Below are 25,645 nucleotides of genomic sequence, written 5' to 3' on the forward strand. Positions count from 1 at the left end.
ATAAATATAAATAAAGATAAATATAAAAAGTAAGACAGGAAGAGGTCAGCATAGAAGCCTAAAGTATCAAGCTGAGTGGAATCAAACTTAGCATCAAAAGACAAAGACATACACGCCCACAACAACTGTCTCACGAAGCTGAGCTGACTAAAAATATACTCAGCTTGGAAATTGCCGATGACAATGATTTACGCTGTAGAAGCTGAGTGATTCTTCAGGACAGCATGAAAAAGTCATTTGCTAAAAGACAATGATTACCGCCCCTCTGCACCAATAATTGAATCCTTGGAAATACACAGAAGACACATTCCGAGATGTATGGGTCAATGGATTATTGGTAAAGGACAACTGACATAAAAAGACAAGCCAGACGCAAGAAGACAAGCCTGACGTCTGAAGGAATGCAGAGGAAGGGAATGGCCGGAACAGTCTGAAGCTGACCAGAATCTGTCCCCTAAAAGAGCCGTTTTAACATCAACGGCTACATCATTTCAAAATGATCCATCACAGATTTTCCCTATTTAAGGACAATCAAACTTCTTGGATCATTGCCGAATTACAAAAAGAAAAATACAAGAGAGAAAAGATACAAAAGCACTTAGATACAAAAAGAGATCTTACACCCATCTTCTATTCCTTGTGTAAATGCTAGAGTGATTACTTGTAATCTTCTAAAGTGTTCTTTATTTGAAAAGGAACAAGCGTTTATCAATTGTAAAATTAAGGGTGTTGTGCTGAGTGTTTGGTTGTAAACATTAAGTGGTAGAGAAATCTAGGTGCTGGGTTGTAGCACTTAGTAGGAGTTGAGTAGACGAATAGAGCAAGGTACTCTTGCATATTCAACTGCCTTGTAATTGGTTTGTGCTCTACCTTTAAAGAGCTCAGTATTGGATTCTAAAAGCCCGGAAGACTCTGGGGACTGGACGTAGGCGGAGAGGCCGAACCAGGATAAGTGATACTGAGTAATCTCTAAACTCTCTCTCAATATATATATATATATATGCATGTGTTGTGTGTGAAGTTTACTCAGCATATAAAATTGTTTAAAGTTGACTCTGAGTAATTTCAAGTGCTGAGTTAGAAGCTGACCTCCAAGAGTGTCAATATCTAACTTATAAATAAAACAGCTTTAGTCAATATCCGGCCAAAGCTGTCTTATAGCATATCTGGCCAAGCTGACAAACTCGCAAAATAACTAAGTCAGCATACAATTAAACGAAAAAGTTATATTAGTTCCTAACCCCCCTTGGAACTAATCACACGGGACCAACAGTATGGACCTTCCTAGTACGATGATCCGCCGTTCAACCTTTGGATCTTTCCTTTTTGGCTAATGACATAACCAAGGAATTTTTTCTGAAGTGGCTCCGAATGTACACTTCTCTGGATTGAGTTTTATTTTTCATGCCAGTGTTTGACACTGGTTGTAGTATTAGCGATTCCCTTGTACTTGTGGGTTAGTACTTGAGTATCAGTTGTTATTGTGTATTTTGTAGACTTTGAGTATTAGTTGTTATAGGTTGTTTGTGAAAGACCGCTGTAATGTTCTAGAATGATCCGGTTATGTTTCAGTTAGTTACATTTATGTTTCAGTTAGTTACAGTTATGTTACAGGTTGATTATATTCTGGAATGATCCAGTTATGTTTCAGTTAGTTATAGTTATGTTACAGGTTGTTACAGTTACGTGACAGGTTGATTATATTCTGGAATGATCCAATTATATTTCAGTTAGTACAGTTATGTTATAGCTTGATAGTGAAAGACTGCTATAATGTTATGGAATGATCCGGTTCTGTTTCAGTTAGTTATGTTTTAGTTAGTTACAGTTATGTTACAGGTTGTTTATGAAAGAGTTCTGTAATGTTCTGGAATGATCCGGTTCTGTTTCAGTTAGTTACAATTATGTTTCAGTTAGTTACAGTTATATTACAGCTAGTTGCAGTTATGTTAGTGAAAGACTTCTGTAATGTTCTGGAATGATCCGGTTATGTTTCAGTTAGTTACAGTTATGTTCATGATCTAGTCATCATCTCCAGCACTCCTCGAGCGCTTGCTGATACTGAAATTACAGTAAATGAATTTCAGAATATTCTTATATTTCCTACTAATCACGAGTAAATCACATAATAATAACTAAATTTAAATTTCTTACCAGAAGATGACCCTGCTGCAGCAGAAAAACGTCCATCTCGACCCCTCGTCACTACGCCAGGAGGTACTGGGACAGAATCAGCACTTTGAGGAGGCATAGAGTCATCTCTGTCCATCTCTATAGCATCCGCCACCTCCTGACGTCCAACACGCTCGTCGTGTGCAGCATGTGCCCTCCGGGCATCCTCCATAAATCTCTGCTCCTTCCGCAGCCTCCGAGCAGAGGCAGTAACAGCACGTGAGGATGTATGCCTCTGTCCAGAATGCGCCTCAGCAATATCAGCTTGTAAATTAACAAACAAAGCAATTAAATACATTTTTTTTTACTTATGATAGTCAATTTGCCGTTTTCGGTTTTTTTTACTATTTTGGGTATGCCAAAGGACGGCCCGAATTAATTTTTTTTGGAAAAATTTAAAAACAGCCCATTTTTGGTGTGGGCGGGTGACTCACACCACCCCGCCCAGGCCAAAACGGTTGCGGCGCACCAGTCGGCCCTAGGACCGACTGGTGCGCCACTCGTTCCACCTATGGGTGGAACGGCTGGCGATCCTGTTGCCACACTGGGCAGAACGCATAGTTCATGCGTTCCGCCTAGAGTGGCAACGAGATCCTCATCCGTTTAGCACAAAACGGACGAGTTCCGTCTCCGATTTTGAAGACGGAACTCGTGATTTCGATCAATTTTTTGAAAAAAAAACTTACCGGAAGCGTCATGAAGCCTTTTCCCTTTCCTTGTTTTGGTGTCATGTCGGGTTTTTGAAAATCCAAAAAAGCTTAAGAGGATTTGAGAGGTTTTGATTTTTTGGGTTGCAACTGCGAGAAGGGTAAAAATGTCAAAAGAGAGCGGTGATAAGGAAATTAGGGGCGGTAAATAGTAGTTCACAAAATAATATAGGGAAAATTACAAAACTAGGTCAAATGAGAGGCCCATTTACATATTAAACCCATTTACTCAACCTACTACATATCTAGACTGATTTTGTGTGACTTTCCCATAATACCCCTAACCTTCCCACTTCCTCCCTTACGCGAACGTTCTCTCCCCTCTTCTCCTTAGTTGTGCAAAACAGTGGCAACTCCTCCATTAATGATTCTAAGACTTTTGATCTTCCTATCTTCCTTTAAATTCCACGAAATCTGGTTCATTTCTCCAAATCACAATGAATTTCTCTTCTTCCTCTCTTCATCTTTTGATTCTGCAACTTCCTAATCCTAGAAAACGAAGTCATGGTTCTTCATCTTCCATTTCCTGCTCGTTCGAAAAAATGGTGAATCTACGTTATTTTCATCGTTTTTCCCAGTTTATCATATTGGGTTCATAAAAAAATGTAAGTATATGTTGTTTTTTCTGCGTTTTCCCCCATAAATCCACTTAGCATATGCGGTTATCGCGAGGTCTTCGGGGAGAAATTTATCGATTTCACTTCGCGAAACGCTGATTACGCGAAGTTTGCGAGGTAATTCGATAAATTTCTCTCGCAGACTCCGCGAATTCTGCGTTTTGCGAAGCCAGAGCGTCACATTTCTCCTCGCAGACTCCGCGAAATCATTGTTTCGCGAAGTCAGAGCGTCACATTCCTTGCACATTTATGTTCGCATACTTAGCGAATCGTCGTTTCGCGAAGCCAAATCTTCCTTTTTTCTGACTAACACAATTAAATTTTTCTGAAGGTGGTTGAATACGTAATATTCATTCCTTAAAGCCGGTGTGTTAGGGTGCCATGAGAGGCATCCATTCGAAAACGCCTGGACTTCCATCCCTCTGTGGTGAATAAAAGGCTATATATAATGAAGTGATTTGTTAGGAGTTTATTGTGGCAATCTTAGTGAATAGGAGCCTATGTATTATGAGATGATTTGTTATGAGTTTATTGTGGCAATCTTATTGTAAATTTTGATAATGTTATGATTTTAATGTTGGAATCCTTTGTTGTTTGCCATTTTTTTTGTTATATACCACTTTGCGAATTAGCTACAAAACATATCCAGGCTTCGCATATGCGAATTAAATTCATCAAATAAATCAAACTCTAGCTTCGCAGGCTTCGCAGGCTTCGCATATGCGAACTAAATTCATCAATTATTATGAACATTAGCTTCGCAGGCTTCGCATAATATGGAATTTGCGAAGTCAGACGGGAGGGGGCGAGAGGCGCGTAAATATTGAGGGTATTATGGGAAAGTCACACAAAATCAGTCTAGATATGTAGTAGATTGAGTAAATGGGTTTAATATGTAAATGAGCCTCCCATTTGACCTAGTTTTGTAATTTTCCCAATAATATATTGTCAATTACAGTGGTTAGTTTGTAATTAGCCAAAATGTTAGGGATAAAATGTAATTAATTTAAAGACTAAAGCGAGGGAAGGGAAAATGGAGGGGAAAAGGAGAGAGGATCGTGAATGACTGAAGCAAATAGCCCTCGTTGTTCATGAACGACGGTTTGTCCTTGCTGCGGCGGCGCAGTTGGATCCGCCTCTTCAATTAGCTGTTTCTCTTTGTAGTGGGCCTATCTTCAGTCTCAGTGGCCTGAAGGTGCCCAGGCTTCCATCGCCGAAACAGCCACTGCTAATGTGATCACGGTAGGAGTTGAGAATTATGTTCATGCGTTTTTAAATTTAAATATTTGTTTCGAAAATTACAACGGTTGATCTTTGGATGCAATAGAATTATATGAGGGCTTTACCTAAATTTTCCAATCAAATTTATATGCATTTTGTAACTCTCTGGTGAACTGTTCTCTTCGGTTAACCATTCGGATTCACTTGGTTATCTTACTTTATTAGGAGCGCTGATGGTACAGTGTGTGAATTAGAATACGGCATGGATTTGTTTATTTGCTTATCTAATTTGCCTCATTTTTTCTTGTGGTTTTGCCAAGATATTAATTCTCAAAATGGGACTCGGAAGTCAAGCAGAGAAAGCCCAAAACCTTATCAGGAGCCGGCTCTGCAACTCTAATTTCATCTTTAAGCCTCTCTCCGATTCTCCCGATAGCAACTACAGGTAAGAAGTAGAAAAGGAGGAAAAAAAAAAGAATTGGGATTCAAGAGTCCTTGTTCACCCAAGTGTGCATACTTCAGTTCAAAACCATGTTCTACAGTTTCGATGTATAGATATTTTTGTATTATTTTCATTTTTATTTGTCTTTGAATTTTGCATTTGCAGCAAGTTGAAATTTCTAGTGTCGAGTTCAATCACGGAGGCATGCAACAATTCAATTCTGCTTCTCGGGCCCCGTGGTTCTGGAAAAATTGCAGTGGGTTTTACTTGAATTAGGCTTTAGAGAAGTAATCTTGAATTTAATTTATTAAAATCATTCTTGTTCACATACTATTTATTGTGTATAGGTATTGGAGCTTGTTCTCAATGATCTGTTGCAAGAATATCCTGAAACAATGTCTATAGTATGTGTACATGAAAACTCTCTTCTTTTCTTCCTCTTCTTTCTGGATGCTGGTAAATGTGAGAAACAACTTTTAGTAGAAGTTGGCTAATTGACGTGCTATAATTGGCTTTTGAATAATAACAAAAAGGTGGGATTGTTGTAACCCCTCCATTATGTTTGTTTCTAAGCAAGGCAGGAAAGGAAAAATAAATGACAATTGGAGCGAGATGTTTTCTGAAACCATTAAATGAAGCATATGTATATGATGCAATAAACTCAAATGTCCAAATGTATGTCATATGCATCCTAACTAAAATGCTAACAGTTAGATTTTTTATTAGTGCCATCTGTGCTTAACTGTATAAATGAGATATTGTTTTGATATTATTAGTTCACTAGTAATTTTTAACTGATTGGAACATCTTTTGATTCTCACATTGGTTTTTACGGGTTGTGTTTTGTAGGTTAAGTTAAATGGGCTGTTGCATAGTGATGAAAATTGCGCCTTCAAGGTGTGCAGCAGAAATTTTTTCAGCTTATTTAACTTGTGAAGTTATAAACCAGGTCGTGCAAAAGTGATTTATCTTTTAATCTATCGCGTGTGTTAGGCTCCATTTATGATCCTTCAATATGGTTTTCCTTTTGTTTTACTTTTGCTAGACTTGGTTCTGAGGGCTGTCTTGAATGTTTATAACTTATCTTTCTATTTGTAGGAAATTGCCAGACAACTTTGCCTGGAGCATCACTTGTTATTCTCAAAAATGGTAAAGAGAAAACTCTCACTTCTTCCTAATTGTAATGAGTTTGTGATGTAAAGCTTCAACCTACTGACATTAAGGTTATCCTTGTAGGCATCCTTTGATGATAATTCTCAATTCATGATAGCCATGTTGCGGTTAGCAGATTCATGCCTGAAGACCTTGTCACTCGTGTTACTTATTTTAAAATATGATACATTTGCTTTTTTGGTTGTCAGGGAATGTGGACTAGCTCATAAAACTATTATTTTTGTGCTTCAAGAGTTTGACCTATTTGCTCTGGTCAGTTGCCTTTTCCCTTTTCAAATTGCTCTATCCTGATCATATTGAAATCTTAACTTATATTTATGTATACTGCTAGTGTCATTAAGACATGAGTAGGAATTATAAGGCCACATACAATAGTCTGACTGTTCCCTAATTAACAATTTGTACTCTCTGGTTCTTTTCAGGGAAAACAACGGTTACTCTATAGCTTGCTTGACGCTATGCAATCAGTAACTTCACAGGCTATTGTCATTGGTGTGAGTTGTCGACTGGTAAGGTCATTTGTAGATTCCCTCGTTTTTGTCTTGCATTCTTCTTTTTCATTCTTTCATTTTCTTTTTCTTTTCATAATGCTATTTAGAATAGAACCTTTGTTATAATTGCCTTCAGATTTTTGTGTAATCCTACATCAGCAAGAGACTTGGGTTCTCCATTATCTCTTCACTTGTCAACTAAGGGTATGATTGGATGGAGGGTTTTGGAGGTTGAATAATGGAAGGTTAATGATCTAGTCTTACTTGGGAGAATAAGGTTATTAGGAGGGGGGGGGGGGGGGATTTTTAAGGTTAATTGGAGGTTAAAAAACCTTTCATTTTAAGTCCCACCAAATCGGTCAGATTTGAAGGTTAAGTATTTTCACCTCCCTTACCCTCCCCTTCTCTCACCTCACCTTATTTAACCTACCCTAACACCCATCCAAGGATCTGATACAAAGAGGGATTGAGAGAAGAAAACGTGAAGGAGCTAATAAAACCAACAAAGATTGAATTTTGAAGCTAAACTTGAAGGACCTAAAACCCCAAATGATAAAGGGATTGTTACAATATTAAGTAGATATAGTTAGTAGCTGGCATTTAAGTAAGTAGTTGGGAAGTAAGTAGTTGGGTATTAATGGTTGTTTGTATATATATATATACTTGTAATACCTTTAGCCAAATAACCCTTGTGTGGTTACATGGTATCAGAGCCAAACATTTTTGGTCTAGGAAATTAGTTCTCGGAGTTTGAACTGTTAACGGCGGTCCCGGGTTGGAAGTCGATTTTTTCAACTCCTCCGTTCATCTCACCGCCCCCTCCATCGGACTCCTCTGCCGCCGATCTATCAGGTCGCGTGTTTCCGGCCGCCTGAATCGCCGCGAGTTGGCCCCACGCGCCACCGCCTTCTCCGACGCGCCACCCACTCGCCGGCGCGTGAGAGCACGTGGCAGCTCCGTTCGGCGTCGTTCTTCTTCTGCCGGTCTCGCCTCTTCTTTTTCGGCCCATCTGTGTGGTCGGTTTCCCTTGGTGATAATTCCGGTCAGCCTTCTTCTTTGTGGTTACTCCGGCTTGTGTTCGGTTTGACCTATTTTTCTGATTTGGTTTGTCTTTTCAATTGAAGTTGATAATATTCTGATTCCCTTTGGGCTATTTTATCTTTACCTTGGTTTTTGGTTAAAATATCAGTAGTGCATTTACTGTTAATTGAATTTTTGTGGTAAAATGTCATTTGCTTGGATTGACAATGACTGAGGAAAATAATAAGAAAGCCATGACTGAAATTACTGTTGGTACCACTCGAATTACGGATAGAAAATTGATTGGAGTTAAGGATTACACTCAGTGGAAACGTACTATTACTCGGTACATTAATATTGTCGATTTGGGGGATCATTTGAGTAATAATCCTCCACCTAGAGATGAGCAGGGAAGTAGGAAGAAATGGATGATGGTAGACTATAAACTTTTTAATCCGATTCAGAATACTTTGGACTCTACTATTGATGACATTGTGACTCGTTGTGATACTGTCAAAGAAATGTGGGAATACTTAGAGTCTATGTATGCTAGTAAACAAGACTTGACTCATATTCATAACTTGCTGTCTTCATATTATCGTCCTCAGAGAAAGGGTCGCACCTTCTTTCAGTATTATAATGAATGTAAGCAGATTTGTGAGGAGAAGCGAACTCGTTTTCCTATGACAGCCGATGTTAAGCAGATGCAAGAGGATGATGATCGTATATTTGTTCTTGGATTTCTGGAGGGTCTTGGTCCTGAATTTGAGATAGCACGCAGCCAGATATTGACCAGTGGGACACTTCCCTCCTTTGCTGACCTCTATGGTCGACTTCTTCCCATGTGTAGGGATATTGAAAAGACGTTTGATGTGGTGTCTCAAGAGACAATGGCTCTGGTGAGCAATGCGACTCATGGAGTTCAAAGTGGTCAGAATTCCACTACTCACCGTATCTCTCAAAGTGGTTCTCAAGTATGCCATCATTGCGACAAAGAAGGACACATTAAGAAGAATTGTTGGAAGCTTCATGGTCGGCCTCAGAAAAGTAACAATCGGAAGTTTGCTCACATTGCTGTTGGTGATGGTATCCTACCATCCCCTCAATCTTCATCTTCTACTCCTACTGTCACTATCTCTGTTGATGAATATGCTCGACTTCAGCAGCTGTCTCTTGATCATGGTGCCTCCCAGTCCACTACTACTGCTTTGGCTGATACAGGTAATCGGGCTGCTTGTCTCTCCACCTCATCCCGTAGTTGGGTTATTGATTCTGGTGCTACCGATCACATGACTGGTAACACTGGTATTCTTTCTTCTTTTGATTCTAATGCCAATCTGCAATATGTTACTTTAGCTAATGGAGCCACCGCTCCTGTAAATGGTCATGGAACTGCTCAGCCTACCTCAAAAATCTCTTTATCCTCTGTTTTATGTCTTCCTCAATTTCCTTTTAATCTGTTATCTGTTAGTCAACTCACCAAAACCCTTAATTGTTGTGTTGTTTTCTTCCCAAATTATTGCCTTTTTCAGGATCTTGGGACGAAACAGAATATTGGTAGAGGGAAATTGGTGAATGGGTTGTATGTTCTTGACTCCACTGAAGCGGTGCCAAGACCAATTGCTTGTACAAGCTCCTCTTTGTTGCAGCTTCATTGTCAGTTTGGTCATCCATCTCTTCCTGTCTTGCAGAAAATGTGACCGAGTCTTCCAAGGAACTCTATTTTGGAGTGTGAAGCATGTCAGTTTGCTAAGCACCATCGAGTCCCGTATTCTCCTCGAATAAATAAACGTGTTGAGTCTGTCTCTGATTTAGTTCACACTGATGTATGGGGTCCTTGTCCTATTGTTTCTAAACTTGGTTATCGTTATTTTGTGACTTTTGTGGATGATTTTTCTCGAGTTACATGGCTTTATCATTTGAAGCACCGTTCCGATTTATTTACTGTTTTTTGTGCTTTTCATGCTGAGATTAAAACTCAATTTAATAAAAATATCTGTATTTTGCGAAGTGACAATGCCAAAGAATATGTATCCAGTACTTTTCAGTCATACTTTCTACAACATGGTATTATTCATCAAACGTCATGTGTTGTTACACCACAACAGAATGGTGTAGCTGAAAGGAAGAATCGCCATTTACTTGAAGTCACTCGGGCGATCATGTTCCAAATGCAAGTCCCGAAAGTGTTTTGGGCAGATGCTGTTTCCACTGCCTGTTACCTCATCAATCGTATGCCGTCCGCTGTTCTTCAGGGTCAGATTCCATACTCTATCCTGTTTCCTTCTCAATCTTTATTTTCTCTTGCCCCTCGTATTTTTGGGTGTACTTGTTTTGTACACGATATTCGTCCTCAAGTCTCCAAACTTGACCCCAAATCTCTCAAGTGTGTCTTTTTGGGATATTCTCGAAGTCAAAAAGGGTACCGTTGTTACTCTCCATCCTTGGAGCGCTATTTTGTGTCGGCCGATGTCACGTTCTTTGAGAATACATCTTTCTTTCGTCCATCTTCCCCTTCACCCTCTTTTCCTGCTGATACATCTGATGATGATTTTTTGATCTATACTGTAAGTGAACAGGTTGTCCCTCGTCCTCCTATTCGTCACGTTTATTCTAGGCGTGTGCAGCCTGCGGTTACGGCACCTGCTCCAGGACCAGTCACCAATGATACCTGATCTGTTTCAGCTCCAGATCCTACACCTTCATCTGAACCCAGTCTTGATCTCCCTATTGCTCTTCGGAAAGGTACAAGGTCTTGCACTTACCCTATCTCCTCCTTTGTTTCTTATAATGCATTATCACCCTCCAAAATCCATTTCAGAGGCTATGGATCATCCTGATTGGCTAGAGGCAATGAAAGAAGAACTGAAGGCACTCGAACAAAATCACACTTGGGACCTTGTGGACTTACCAAAGGATCGGAAGAAAATTGGTGCTCGGTGGATTTGGACTGTTAAAATGAATCCTGATGGTACTGTTGCTCGAGTGAAGGCTCGCCTGGTTGCTAAAGGCTATGCTCAGACTTATGGTCTTGATTATTTCGATACTTTCTCTCCCGTTGCCAAACTCACGTCTGTCCGTCTGTTCATTTCTTTAGCTGCCACTTACAATTGGGAGCTTCATCAACTGGACGTTAAAAATGCTTTCTTGCACGGTGACCTGAATGAAGAGGTTTATATGGAGCAACCTCCTGGCTTTGTTGCTCAGGGGGAGTCTGGAAAGGTGTGCAGATTAAGAAAGTCTCTGTATGGTTTGAAGCAATCTCCTCGTGCATGGTTTGGTAAATTCAGTGCCGCAGTAATAGAATTCGGCTTACACAGAAGTGCATATGATCCCTCTGTTTTCTACTTCAGTTCTAGCTCTGGATGCATTCTACTGGTTGTGTATGTTGATGATATCATAATTACAGGAAGTGCTGTTGATCGGATTAAGGAGTTGAAGAAGTTCCTTGGTACTTGCTTCCAGACAAAGGATCTTGGTCCTTTGAAATACTTCTTGGGAATAGAGGTATCTCGCAGTAGGAAAGGAATTTGTTTAAATCAGAGAAAATACTGTTTAGATATGTTGAAAGATGCAGGTCTAATTGAGGGAAAGACTTGTGATGCTCCGATGGTGCCCAATGTGAAGTTGAAGTCTGATGATGGTGACTTACTCAAAGAACCTGAGAAATACAGGAGAATTGTAGGCAAACTGAATTATCTCACAATTACTCGTCCTGACATTTCATTTCATGTGAGTGTGGTAAGTCAATTCATGTCCTCACCTAGGACAACGCATTGGGATGCTGTTACTCACATCCTGAGGTATCTAAAGGGAGCTCCTGGACGAGGCTTGTTATATCAAAATCATGGACATCACATCGCAGAAGGCTTCACCGATGCAGACTATGCTGGAGATTTGTCAGACAGACGCTCTACTACTGGGTACTGTGTATTTGTTGGGGGAAATCTAGTTTCATGGAAGAGTAAGAAGCAAAGTGTAGTTTCTAGATCCAGTGCAGAATCTGAATACCGAGCTATGGCACAGACTACGTGTGAACTTGTGTGGTTACGTCGTCTACTTGGCGAAATTGGGTTTGACCAGATAAAACCAATGAAGTTATATTGTGACAATAAAGCAGCTATCTATATTGCAAAGAACTATGTGTTTAATGAAAGAACAAAGCATATAGAAGTTAACTGTCATTTTACTCGAGAGAAGTTGGAGGATGGTACAATCACAACTCCACATGTCATAACCGGAAGTCAATTAGCAGATGTGTTCACCAAGGCTTTACCAGGAACTTGAGTCAATTATATTTGTAACAATATTAAGTAGATATAGTTAGTAGCTGGCATTTAAGTAAGTAGTTGGGAAGTAAGTAGTTGGGTATTAATGGTTGTTTGTATATATATATATACTTGTAATACCTTTAGCCATAATAAGAAAATACACTTTCAAATAACCCTTGTGTGGTTACAGGGATGAACCTAGCCTCCATTGGAGAATAGATCTGTCCACAGGTCGGGTGCCCGCTAGGCCCGTTGTCCTTTGGGCTGGGCTTGGACAATGAAAATTGATCATAAGCTTGGCCCAGACCCGCTAAAGCATATCTATTTTTTGGATGGGTTTGGGATCGATAAAAATAGCACGGACCGGTCCAGCCCAGCCCGCCTAAGGCTAGGCTCCTAACGAATGTTGAGAGAAAAAGACGTCATTTGGTGGATTCTGATACCTGTAGTAGATGTAAAACTCATGCGGAAACTAGATGCCATGTTCTTAGAGATTGTGTGAGGAGTAAGGCCGTATGGAGGAAAGTTCTTCCTGAGCAATGCCTTTCTGCCTTCTTTTCCATTTCTGAACAAGAATGGTTTAAGGAGGGTATTGAAGGGAAACTGTTAGACGATCTCGAGCATGGAGTGATTCTTTTTGGTGTTGTTTGCTACCAAATTTGGCATTGGAGGAATGTAGAGGTTTTTGGAGAAGAAGCTATTGCCAATCCTAATTTACAGATTTTCTTCTCAGAAAAGTTAAAACAATTGTTGAGAGTTTCAAGGTGGATAGTGTTGCTGGTCATATCCAAAGGTCGGTTCTGTTAGGCTAGGGAAGACCTGGGGAAGGGGTGGTGAAATTGAATACCGATGGGTCTTGCAAAGGCAGCGGAAGAATCGTTGCCGGCGGTGTTTTGAGAGATTCTGGAGGTTCTTGGCTGTTAGGTTTTACTCAGAACCTTGGCTTGGGCTCTTCCTTTATTGCTGAGCTTTGGGGTATCCTTTCGGGTCTTAGTTTGGCAAAGGATCTGGGGATTAAGAAGTTGCTTGTGGAGGCTGACAATCTCGAAGCAGTTAATATGATATCTGATAAAAGGGCTGTATGTTTAGGGAGCCAGAATCTGATTAAAGCCATTCGTAGGACTTGCTCCTCCTTCGAGTCTATCAACTTTGGCCATGTCTACAGAGAGCAGAATCGGGTGGCAGATTGTCTGGCTGCTGAAGGTCATGAGAGGGCTGTGGGCATATCTATTTTTTCTTCTCCCCCTGAGTTCCTTGGGTCTTTACTGTCTGAGGATAATGTGGGGGTTAGCTTTTCTGGGCTAATCCCGGGTTAGTTTTTTCGTGGTTTTGTTTGTTGTTTTTTCTTTCTTGTTTCTACCAAAAAAAAAAAAATTATATATTTATATATTAAATATTTAATTTTAAGTATAAATTTTATTTTTTATAATTACAAATTATGTATATATTTTTAGGTGGGTTTATAGGGTTGGTCTTGGGATTTGATTTTTAAACCCTAGTCCGGCTCGGCCTGAGCCCGCCTAAATTAGCAGTGGGTTGGACTGCGTTTGGATTGAGCATTTTTATATGAAAGCCTGGTAGGCCCGGCCCAATCCGAACCATGGACATGTCAAGAAATTAGATGGTAATAAGGTAATTAAATAAGTGGTAGGATTGTAATTAAGATGATGGCATAAAAAGGTAAATAGGTTGAAAGAAACGTAGTGGGGTCTAGCATTTTTAGAAAGCTGCTCAAAAGAGCATAATAATTTCAAACCAAAACTAGGCGTATCACACGCCCAACAATGTCTTGGGTCGTTGACCAAAATTGGGGTCGATGACTTGGGAGCTCTCTGATTTAGTCTTAATAGGGTTGGGATGCCGACCCCAGCCACTGGTTGACAACCTGCCCCTTTACATGTGTTTGGCCCCGTTCCGATGACCCCAACTTTGATTGGAATGTCCGGAACACCCGATTCATCCATTTTTTATGAACTTGATGATCTCATCATTCTCTCCTTCCCGAAAAGAGTTGGACCCCACGTCTGTGTAGGGTAACCAAGAGACACATCCGACTTGAACAGGCTCAAATCTCTCACGTTAAACGATGATGGCGTCTTTCCCAACCAATTCGGGAGAGCCACATGGTACGCATTAGCTATCAACTTCTTTACAATCTTGAAAGGGCCATACCTCTTGGGTCAGAGCTTGCTACTCAGTGCACTTGCTGGACGTTCTTTGCTCAAGTAAACCATGATTTCATCTCTCACTTCAAATTGCACATCTCTTCGATGTTCATCTACTTTGGCTTTCAGTTTGACATTCCTCTCCTCAAGCCTCGTCTTGACTTCGTGCATTTGTTGAATCTTATGGATTAGTAATTTGGGCGGGAGCATTAACCTTCTCTCCTCTCGGGTGTCCATAAGGTCAAGTGTATGATTAGGAGCTTTGGTGTAAACTACCTCAAAAGGTGACTTCGTAGATCCTGATTAAGTAACCCTATTGTATGAAAACTCCGCTTGAGCAACCGCATGTCTTCGGTTTGTCTTTGCATTTGCTTATCAAAAGATTATCCACCGTTCGATTTCACAATTTCGTTTGGCCATCGGTTTGTGGGTGTAGCTCCAACACAAAATCTATAGAGAGATCCTTCCAAATGGTGTCCGGAACCGACAACGACATACATAGACGAATTATTAGCATGTCCTTTGGCAGTTTGACACATAGTGTCACAGGGCCTACCGTCGGGGCCCGTGCGGCGCTTACTTGTCTCCCCCGAAGTAAGCCAGCCAAGGGAACTAGATCACTCTAGCTGCAAAGATCACACGCAAGGGTTAGATAGGAACCACATATAGTGAATATAATAGCATACATACGATACCAACATAAGGGCAACCATCTCAATCATACACACACATGGATAACATATAGAACACTCAAGAAGGAACAATACACGGATGGTGTTATTCATAGATAAGCATCAGTGTTACACCAAGAGTCCCATCTCGTAGTAGTAGGGGGGCAACTACTAGAGATGGTAGACTACCGACAACCGAGTGACTGTCCAGTATGACAGGTCACTCCCCCCTATAGTGTTTCTTATACCAAGTCCAGTCCTACCGACAATGGATATTACAAAGCTCCCCATGACACAATAGAGTAAGTCTCTCCCTATTATTACATAGTTTGATTACATAGATTGTGCTCATCGTTATCGGTACGACGCACGGATCCTGGTTCATGAACAGAAGGCAACTTGTTGACGCCATGGGTACTGCGGAACTTTGTTTCAGAAACTCCAACCCCAATACGACATCAAAGTCATCCATGGGTGCTATTGTGAACCCGATCGTGCCTGTCCAGGGTCCCAATTTGCAAGGTACATGTTGGGCCGTTCCGCTATTCGACTGAGCAGGTGAGTTCACAGCCTTAATCATTCCTGTCTCCCTTAACATATAGAGTCCTAAGCGGGAGGCTTCAGAGTCTGTTATGAAGTTATCCGTTGCTCCGGTGTCGATCATGGCTCTCGTGTTCTTGCCATTGATTATCATCTCTACGTACATGAGTCCCTTCTCTGAACTGTCTCCTGTCTCCTTTATTTGTTTTGCCAGATCTCCCATGAATCGAATGGATCCCATTACTGAGGGTTCAGAAGGTTCCCGTTCCCTTTCCCTTACGACGCTCTCTTCTTCCCGTGTCGTAAGTAGTGAGGCCAGAGATGATCTCTTTGGGCAATCCGCTGCCTTGTGCGATCCTGTGCAAAGGAAGGATGTCATCGGCCTCGGCGTGTATGACTGGTTCCTTTGTGGAAGGCTTCCTTGGGTTTGTGAGTAGGGACTTGTCGTCCTTGGTGGAGGATTTCTCCTTTCTGAGTAGTTCCCTAGGTAGGGTCGACGCTCAGAGTTGTTGGCGTTCCACGGTCGCCTTTCACTTCCGGATGAGTAGTTTCGATCACTTCCACCATTCCATGGTTTGTTCCATTTATTAGTCCTGGAGTCTGAGTCTGCTCCAAAAGGGAACTTCCTCTTCGTGGTGCTACTAAAATCGGCTATGCTTTCAGCTGCTGCAATTTACTGAAAGATGATCTGTGGCTCCCCTTTTGATCACCTCACTGTGAACCCAAGGTTTCAATCCCTTCATGAAGCCAAAGAACTTTTCTTCCTTTTGCATGTCCGGAATTTCTAAGGTAATAGCTTGGAAGCTTCGAACATATTTTCGGATATCGCCAGTCTGTCGTAGTTCGCTTAGCCTGTTTCTGGCTAAGAACTGCACATTTACAGGAGAGAACTGAGACTTCAGCTCTCGTTTGAAGTCTTCCCATGTGTTTACTGACCCTGAACTGGTCTGGTGTCTCCACTATAGTTTGGCGTCCCCTTCCAAGTACATCGGTACGACTGCTAGTCGATCCGCATCTAGGCTTGTCTTTCTAGCCGCAAAATAACTCTCCACATCGAACAAAAAGTTGTCCACTTCCTTGGAGTCCCGAATTCCTACAAAAGGTTTTGGGTCTTGAATTTTGATTTTTACGGATCCTTGATGACTTCCCCCATTTAGGGATAGAGATTCCACATTACTCTGCAGTTCATCCAACTCCTGTCTGAGGGCATCAAACCCATCTCCTGTTTGATTTCGAGTTTTCTCCACTGCCTCGAATAATTTTCTTTGATCTGCTTCGACATGGCCCATGGCCATTCTAAGCTTATTTATCTCTTCTTCACCTGCAAAATGAGCATTCTCATTAATTATGTTTCGCCCTTTTCCTCGAGCCACACCACTCTCAGGTGGTTGACCGGAAAGGGGGTTGTTTTTCGCTATTACATCTCGAATAGCCTTCGCATTCGTCATCACGAACTCAAAAATTTCTGTTCGGGCTATCATGGCCCTAAAGATATCAGCATTAGCCACAATGGCTTGGAACAGTTCAACATTAGCCCCCATGGCCTCGGCTCTTGCCGGATTTTCATTAGCCCTCAAGGCCTCGGCCTCCTCCACTTTCATTTTGGAGTCTTATAATAGCTTCTTCAATACACTCGATCTGCCTGCAATTTTCTATCACTGCTACAAAAAGATTGTCAAGATCGAGATCCTCAATTCTCTTTTCTATGGCATCCATGCGTTTAGCATTTGCAATCGTCATGGTTCCTCCCAAGTATCGTTACACCAAGCTCTGATACCAAATGTCACGGGGCCTACCGTCGGGGCCCGTGCGTCGCTTACTTGTCTCCCCCGAAGTAAGCCAGCCAAGGGAACTAGATCACTCTAGCTGCAAAGATCACACGCAAGGGTTAGATAGGAACCACATATAGTGAATATAATAGCATACATACGATACCAACATAAGGCCAACCATCTCAATCATACACACACATGGATAACATATAGAACACTCAAGAAGGAACAATACATGGATGATGTTATTCATAGATAAGCAGCAGTGTTACACCAAGGGTCCCATCTCGTAGTAGTATGGGGGCAACTACTAGAGATGGTAGACTACCGACAACCGAGTGACTGTCCAGTATGACAGGTCACTCCCCCCTATAGTGTTTCTTATACCAAGTCCAGTCCTACCGACAATGGATATTACAAAGCTCCCCATGACACAATAGAGTAAGTCTCTCCCCATTATTACATAGTTTGATTACAAAGATAATACCCCCCTTACACATAGCACCTCTCCACCAAGTTACACCCATCCTTATCTTGGGCCAATAATAACGCGAGCTCACGGCATCATAAGTCTTCTCTCTACCAAAATGTCCGGTTAAGCTACCTCCGTGCAAATTCCAAATTACCTTTTCCCGAATGGAAGTACAAGGTAAGCAAAGTTGACTTCCCTTCATTAAGTATCTATCAAACAAGTAGTAATCACTCTCCCCTCCTCGGTTGGAAGCTTTTCCCAAATGATCCCAAAATCCTAATCTTTCTTATAGTTGTTTCTCACATGCTCAAACGTGATTCTGCTACCCGATTTTGTTGTCCGGACTTGTGAATAAGCTTCTAGGGAAAATTATCTTTCAATTCGGACCACCTAGCATGCATGGGGAGGGGACGGGGATGAAAAAATCCCCGAAACCGTCCCTGTAAATATTAGGGACGGAGTGGAAAATGCATTTCTGTCCCCGTCCCGCCCCGTTGCCACCCCTAATGATATCTATTGACAACTCTGTCCATACCACCTCCGGAATGTTTAAAGGCTGTAGCAGCCCTGCTGGTGCCAACGTGGAGGCTTTAAACCTCTGACAGACATCACACTGTCTTACTCATCCCCACCCAATAGACGTTCGCGGCCAAACGTCTACAAGTTCTATAGAATCCCGAGTATCCTCCCATAGGGGTAGAATGAAATTCATGCAAAAGGGACGAAATTAAAGAAAAGTTAGATGACATTACTAGCCTTCCTTTGTATAGTAAGACATCTCCCCAAATCTGAAATCCCAGTTTGGACATCGAATCTTTTTGCAACTGAGTTCAAATCTTTTGTAATTTAGGATCATTCTCAGCTTCTTTAATTAGTTGTGCGACATCCTCCCATTTTGGGTACGAACTGATCAATTGTAGTTCCCCCTCTTCTTTCCGCCTTGATAAGGCATCAACAACTTTATTGAGCTTGCCCGGTATGTAAAAAATGTTGAATTGGTATCCCAATAGCTTGGCCACCCAGTTCTGCTGATCACAGGTAGTTATCCGCTGACTTTGTAAATGTTTCAAACTTTTATGGTCTGCGAATACTCGGAATCTCATCCCAAAAGTTACGGCCTCCAATGATGGATCGCTAGTGCCAGCCCTATAAATTTTTTTGTCATAAGCAGTCTTCGCTAAGTTTAGCTCCCCTAACGCCTTGCCAAAGAAAGCCACTAGTCTTGAATTCTGTATCAGAATAGCCCCCACTTCTCGGCCCGAAGCGTCACATTCAATATCAAAAACCTTCGTAAATTTGGCAAGGTTTGCACTGGAGCCCTTGTCATGGCTTGCTTTAGTGTAGGCTTTTTGTGCTTCCGGGTTCCACATGAATCCATATTTCCTAGTTAAATCTACCAATGGCCTAACAATCTTTCCGTATTCCGCCACATACCCTGTCAGCCTGACGAAACTCCGCACCCCCTTTTACCGTCTTTGGAACCGGCCAAGATAACGCTGCTTCAACCTTGGTTGGGTCCATGGAAACACCATCCTCTGTAATTATATGCTCCAAGTATTCAACCGTCAATCCCCCGAACTAGCATTTTTTCCTATTTGCTACAAATTTGTGTTGCTTCAGGATCTCCAATACTTCTGCCAAATGACTTAGATGTTGCTCCCAAGTTTTACTAAAGATTAGAATGTCGTCAAAGAACACGAGCACTGATTTTCTTAAGAGAGGACAAAATGTCATTCATAATTACTTGAAACGTGGCTAGGGCGTTAGTTAAATCGAATGGCATAACAAGATATTCGTAATGCTCGTTATGAGTCCAGAAAGATGTTTTCTTAATATCACCTATATTCATTTGAATTTGATGATATCCCGACTTGAGATTGATCTTTGAAAAGTACTTCGCCCATTGCAACTCATCTAAGAGCTCTTCTACTATTGGAATGGGGTACTTATTCGGAACAGTTTGCTTCTTCAAGACCCTATAATCAACGCACAACCACCACGATGCATCTTTCTTCTTCACTAGCAAACCCGGGCTTGAATACGCGATGTTACTGATTTGAATTATTCCCTGCTCCAACATGTTTGCCACCTGTTTCTGGATGTCGTCCTTGTGGTAATGTGGGTAACGGTAGGGTCGTACGCACACCGGGCCCGCTTACGGGAACTAAATTGATGGCATGGCAGCCCTTCCTTGGGGGGGGGGGGGGGGGGGTGGGGGGTGGCGGGCGGGCAGTCCCCTAGGCTCAGTGAAAACAGTGTGAAACCTCCCTATCAACCCTTTTAACTGCTTCAATTTCTCCCATCCACAACTTCCCGTTTCACGCACCGCTTACCAATCCTCTCCAAGTTAATTTCCATCAACCTGCATGGAGCGATGCCGGTTCATGGAGTCTTGAATCCATCCCATTAATCTCAATTTGTTTTCCGTCTTTCTAGAATCTCAGTTTCTTTAACTTCTAGTCGTGATGGACCTCCCGCAACATTTGCAACCAGTTGATTCCGAGTATTAAATCTAAATTACCAATATTGAGCACTACAACCTTAATTGTGAACTCGAAATCACCCATCGCTATTTTAAGCAATATGAAGACCAGTTTCTTCCCTTTTTCTTATGGCAAGCCCAATGATTTCACTTGACAATGCAATATGAAGTTGTGGGGCAAAGTTTTATGGGCCTTATAAGGTGTTACAATGTGTAGGATCCGTAGCCTACAAGCTGGAACTTCCTGAGAGCAGTAGAATTCATGATGTCTTTCACATTTCCCTGCTTAAGAAGTTCACTGGAACTCCTCCAACCAGTACCCCTACTTTGCCTCTTTTAAAGCATGGTCGAGTTATTCCATATCCTGCATTTATGATTCGTTCGCGTGTTAATCGTGGCGTGGTTGAAGTTCTAGTAGAGTGGGCTGGTTTGCCATTACATAATGCTACTTGGGTTCCATTAACTGAGTTTCGCGAGTCTTATCCCGAATTCGAGCTTGAGGACAAGCTTTTTGTGCAGGAGGGGAGTAACGTTGTAGACGCTTTTGTGGGTCAGCAATATCGTTGACGTCGCTAGATCGCCTGTCTTTAATTTTTCCTATTTTCCTATTTTTTTCAGTCTTCTATTTTCAGTAGGACTCTTAGTCTTCATTTTTATTCCTGCTTTATAGTCTTCTATTTCTAGTAGGACTCTTATTCTTTATTTTTATTCCTGCTTTATAGTCTTCTATTTCTAGTAGGATTCTTAGTCTTTATTCTATTCCTATTTCCTGTAGAAGTCTTTATGCATAAACCTTGTACTCTTCTATAAAAGAGGATTTTTTTTATGAATAAAGAGATAATTTTACAGATAAAAGTTTAGCGATCTCTTACAAATCGCTATCGAGTTTTCAAAATACGTTCCACGAAGAACAGGAGCAACAAGGGAAATCAAGGGAATTTTCCGGTGAACACACCTGTGACGAGATCCTATTCGCGGGCACATAACAGTTCCTAAGAGCATTATCACTAAGTTTATTAGTCATTTTTGGAGGACTCTTTGGGCATTGTTTGATACATCCTTGAAGTTTAGCACCACCGCCAACCCACAAAACGATGGCCAAACGGAAGTTGTGAATCGAACGTTAGGTAATCTTTTGAGAAGCAAGTGCATAAGACAAATTGAAGACATGAGATTTCGCGGTTGCTCAAGCGGAGTTTTCATGTAATGAGGCCACTCATTCGGGATCCAGGAAGTCACCTTTTGAGCTAGTTTAGACCAAAGCTCCTAATCATACTCTTGACCTTGTGGACATCTCGAGAGGAGAGAAGGTTAGTGATCCCGCCCAAAAACTAGCCCACGAGATTCAACAAATGCACGGAGAAGTCATGACGAGGCTTGAGGAGAGGAATGACAGACTGAAAATTAAAGTAGATGAACACCGAAGAGACGTGCAATTTGAAGTGGGAGATGACTTTATGGTTAACTTGGGCAAAGAATGCTTAGCAAGCGCACCGACTAGCAAGCTCCGACCCAAGAGGTATGACCCTTTTCAGATTGTGAAGAAGTTGAGTTCTAATGAGCACCATGTGGTTCTCCCCAATTGATTGATGAGGTCATTCAATTCATAAAAAGGGGCGACTCCGATGTTCTGGACATTCCAATTGAATTCGGAATCATCGGGAGGACAAACATGCACAAAAAGGGCATTTCATGGGGCCAGGGAGACGGCGACCCAGCCCTTTTAAGACCGAATCAAAGAGCTCCCAGGTCGCCGACCCAAGACTTTGTTGGGTGTGTGGTACGCCCAACTTTGACTTGAAATTAATCTGCTCTTTTGAGCACCTTTCTAAAAATGATGGCCCGTACTTTTATTTCAACCTACTTACCTTTTTATGCCATCATCTTAAATACAATCCTTCCACTTATTTAATTACTTTATTGCCATGTAATTTCTTTTCTCCGATTTAGCCTTTAAGATTTGTACTACACTTGTAATTAGTTGGCTCTTTATGTATTTTCTATCCTTGTGGTTTATTGAGTATAAATAGCCAATTTTAAATTATAAGGTTAACTTTTTTATCAATGAAATACATTATTCTTCAATGGAAGCTAGGGTTCATCCTTTTATCGTTTGGGGGTTTAGCTCCTTCAAATTTAGGTTAACTTTTTATCAATCAAATATATTATGCTTCATTGGAGGCTAGGGTTCATCCTTTTATCATTTGAGGGTTTAACTCCTTCAAATTTAGCTTGAGAATTCAGTTTTTGTTGATTTTTGGGTTAAAACCTTCGCATTTTTACTAAGCCAGTAAATGCTAAAATGTAGTATTAGTAATCTATTATAAACCCTAAAGAACTGTATCTGCAGGATGCTGATCAACTGTTAGAAAAGAGAGTACGATCTCGTTTTTCACACAGAAAGTTGTTGTTTCTTCCTGCATCCAAGGAGGACTTGCAAAGGTGATTTTCGTATGTACGAGTTAGAAGAGAAACAGTGCCTTCATCTGGTGGAAACCTTTTTCTTAACATTAATGGATGTGCAGATTGTTTGAGCATGTCTTAACTTTGCCAGTGGACTCTGGTTTACCTCATGATTATGCTGCTCAATTCAATGGAAAGCTTCAAGTATCCTTTTAACTACTAAATCTTACAACTGGACAATAGTTTAAAAAGGGAATTGTTTGTTCGCAATTTCTTTTTCACATCCTGATCAACGAACACTGGCTCTTGATTTTGATTTTGACTTCCTTGCATGAATATAAAGAAACGTTTAGGTATGACTTATGTCTGTTTATGCATGTTTTTGAAGGACAATGCTAATGAAAATTCCATTTCAAAACTGACATTCAAATACTCCTTGCGGACTATAACAGGCAGGAGCTAGTATTTTGTATATTGCACTGCAGGCCAGATTTTCAATTTAAGCATATTCACTAAGTTACTTACACATTGTTGCCGGTTAGTTGTTCATGTTTTGAGAAGTAGCCATTCATGTGTCCTTTCTTACTTCTATGTAGCTTTTTTTTTTTGTCTAAATCATTCAAGGATTCCTCGACTCTGAAAGAACATTTTAGCAGATGAGAGATTTCAAGAGATCATTGCTTCTTATTTAAATTCCAACTCAAGTATCAACCATTTGCTGAGGTTTTTGTAAGTTAATCTTCTTGCATATGCCAAGCTTATTGCTCTGAGAATTGTGAAATTTGATTCCCTCTGAAGTCAGTTTTGTGTGCTAGATTAGATTTATTGCCATCTCATATTGGGATCTGAAATCTGGCTTCCTATCACTTGAGAGCTTTAAAATTGCACTTTCAAGCATCCAAAGGCAGCCAAAGCAGGAATGTATACAAGGTTTGAGGTTTTGAAATGGGGATTTATTTTGTGTTCATGGTAAATGGTTTATTTGCCTTTCCAATGCTAGGTTCTATCTCCTTTTTATTATTTACTTTGCCCAAGCAGATTGCTCCATCTTAGAACTTTATATCCTTGTATGCATGAAGCGGTTGGAAGTGAAAGAACAAAACTCGTATAACTTCAACTCTGTGATGAAAGGTACACTCCAGATTAAGCTTCCGAGTATTATTGCATAACAGTTGCTGTATTTCTCAAATACTAACAATTTGTTGCGTGTGAAGAGTATAAAAACATTCATGACTCTTTCCAGACTTCTGATTGTTATGCACAAAATGTATGCTTACGGGTGCGTACTAAGTAAAACTGTCTATTTTAACATAAAATATATATGCATGATAATGAAACTATCTTTAGATAATATATTGTTGCAATGTCTGCAGGCCTTTGAACGCCTTTTACAACGTGAATTAATTTGCTTTACTGACAATAGAGGTCACAGTCAATCTATTGAATTTCGGCCAGTGAAGCTTCTAGTCTCATATGCTGAACTACAAGAGGGGATGAAATCGTATAGCTCTTGTCCTGTAAGTTCTCCTCTGTATGTTACTGCGTGAGAGCATTTTACCCTTCAAGATTCTTATCTTCTATCAACTTTGATGTATGTATATATTGAGTTGATACATTCTAAGTTTACTGATCAATGCATCATTTGATTCTGTTGGCAGACCATTCTACAAAAACTAATGGATAAATAAAGGTGAGAGACGAAGGCATCGTTCTGTAATTACTCTTTTGACTTTGAGATGAATGCAGCAGTTTTTCGCGGAAGCTCGAAAGCACAAGGCTACCTCCATTTTGTAGACAAATTTCCTTTCTCTGATGTTCCCTTTTGCATTGTTCTTAAAGACCTTAAGTCATTAGTCCAATTTGATCTCTGAAATTGTCCCACATTTATCTTCAGGGGTCAAATTTTGGCTGTACATGAAGTTTGATTTAGAAAAACCATCTTCATAGATTGAAAACAAGAACAAGTTTTAATTCACTGATCACTTCTGACATTTTCCCCCCTACAATAAATTAATATTCACGTAATCAAACTATTTGCTGCATGTTTAGCGCTCAAGGCTTAAAATTACTTGTATTGCATTGTTTGAGTGAAGTGAGTAAATTCAGGGAAGACATCATTTTTAAGTTGATTGGTTGGACTTTCTGAATCGTGGTGGAGCACGGACCATAAGTAAAAGTTGGCTTGTCCACTTGTCAGCTCCTCAATGCGTCACAAACTTTGCAAAGTACCATTCTCTGGTCAAGTCTCTATCAATAGAAAATATAAGATTCAAATATGTTATACTAGAAAATATATATTGACGAGGAATGTTGTGGGCTAAGCCCATTTAACCTAATCCAACCACTATATGGATAGCCGGCCCAAGAAATACAAACTTATGGAGCCGTCCATATCCAATCAGAATACTTTAGGGTCAATTACATGAATATCATAATTAAGTACAAAATTACAACTAAGTCATATCACCAAACTTAATTCTTAATACGTCATTATTCTCTATATATTATGATTTTACATCATAATTTAAAAATTCTAGACTCCAATTCATAAATCCTAAACCCTATAAAATATATTCTAGACTTCTAATTTATAAATTCTAGTCCTTAAATATATTAAAAGTACTAATTTTAACTAGTTTGACATAATCCAAAATTATGACTTGACATAGTTGTAAATAGTTTCTAAAACATGAATTTCTGTGTAATTTTCCCAATACTTTATATAAAGGTCATCAACCCCAATAAGAAAGTTTGGTTTATTTTACTCTCTCTCTCTACTTAGGACCGTTTCTGTGCAGGTGAAGCACAGGCAATTCGCGAGCAAGAAGCGAATTGGTTAAGTTCTCCTCCCCCATCTTTTCCACAAATTGTAAACACATACGAACTTTGCTCTTCATATCCGCCATAAAGTCCTCATTTCCGATAGCCAATCCAGTTGAGGAACTCGTAGTAGCCACGCCACTTTTGACTTCGATTCTTGCATCCTCGTCCACCCGTAGCCTTTTTGCACAGCTTTGCGACATATC

The 25,645-nt window shown here is 40.5% G+C and overlaps 1 protein-coding gene across 2 annotated transcripts; it reads left to right on the forward strand.

Annotated features, from left to right (window-relative positions):
- Positions 1-4,529: 4,529 nt before the first annotated feature.
- LOC136235693 (origin of replication complex subunit 4) lies at positions 4,530-24,661 on the forward strand. Of its 2 annotated transcripts, XM_066025587.1 has the most exons (17): positions 4,530-4,738; positions 5,038-5,162; positions 5,325-5,415; positions 5,507-5,563; positions 6,009-6,056; positions 6,258-6,308; positions 6,396-6,439; positions 6,521-6,584; positions 6,755-6,841; positions 22,567-22,658; positions 22,742-22,823; positions 23,263-23,348; positions 23,440-23,549; positions 23,658-23,750; positions 23,834-23,898; positions 23,993-24,136; positions 24,278-24,660. In XM_066025587.1, the coding sequence occupies exons 2-17, from the start codon at positions 5,053-5,055 to the stop codon at positions 24,305-24,307; spliced, it is 1,254 nt and encodes a 417-aa protein (XP_065881659.1). In that variant the 5' UTR covers positions 4,530-4,738; positions 5,038-5,052; the 3' UTR covers positions 24,308-24,660. The 2 variants fall into 2 exon arrangements, with proteins under 2 accessions (XP_065881659.1, XP_065881665.1); XM_066025593.1 differs by lacking the exons at positions 4,530-4,738; positions 5,038-5,162 and having other exon boundaries at positions 5,334-5,415; positions 6,009-6,108; positions 24,278-24,661.
- Positions 24,662-25,645: the final 984 nt, after the last annotated feature.

The sequence above is a fragment of the Euphorbia lathyris genome, chromosome 1, assembly GCF_963576675.1.
Source record: "Euphorbia lathyris chromosome 1, ddEupLath1.1, whole genome shotgun sequence".
Lineage (NCBI taxonomy): Eukaryota > Viridiplantae > Streptophyta > Magnoliopsida > Malpighiales > Euphorbiaceae > Euphorbia > Euphorbia lathyris.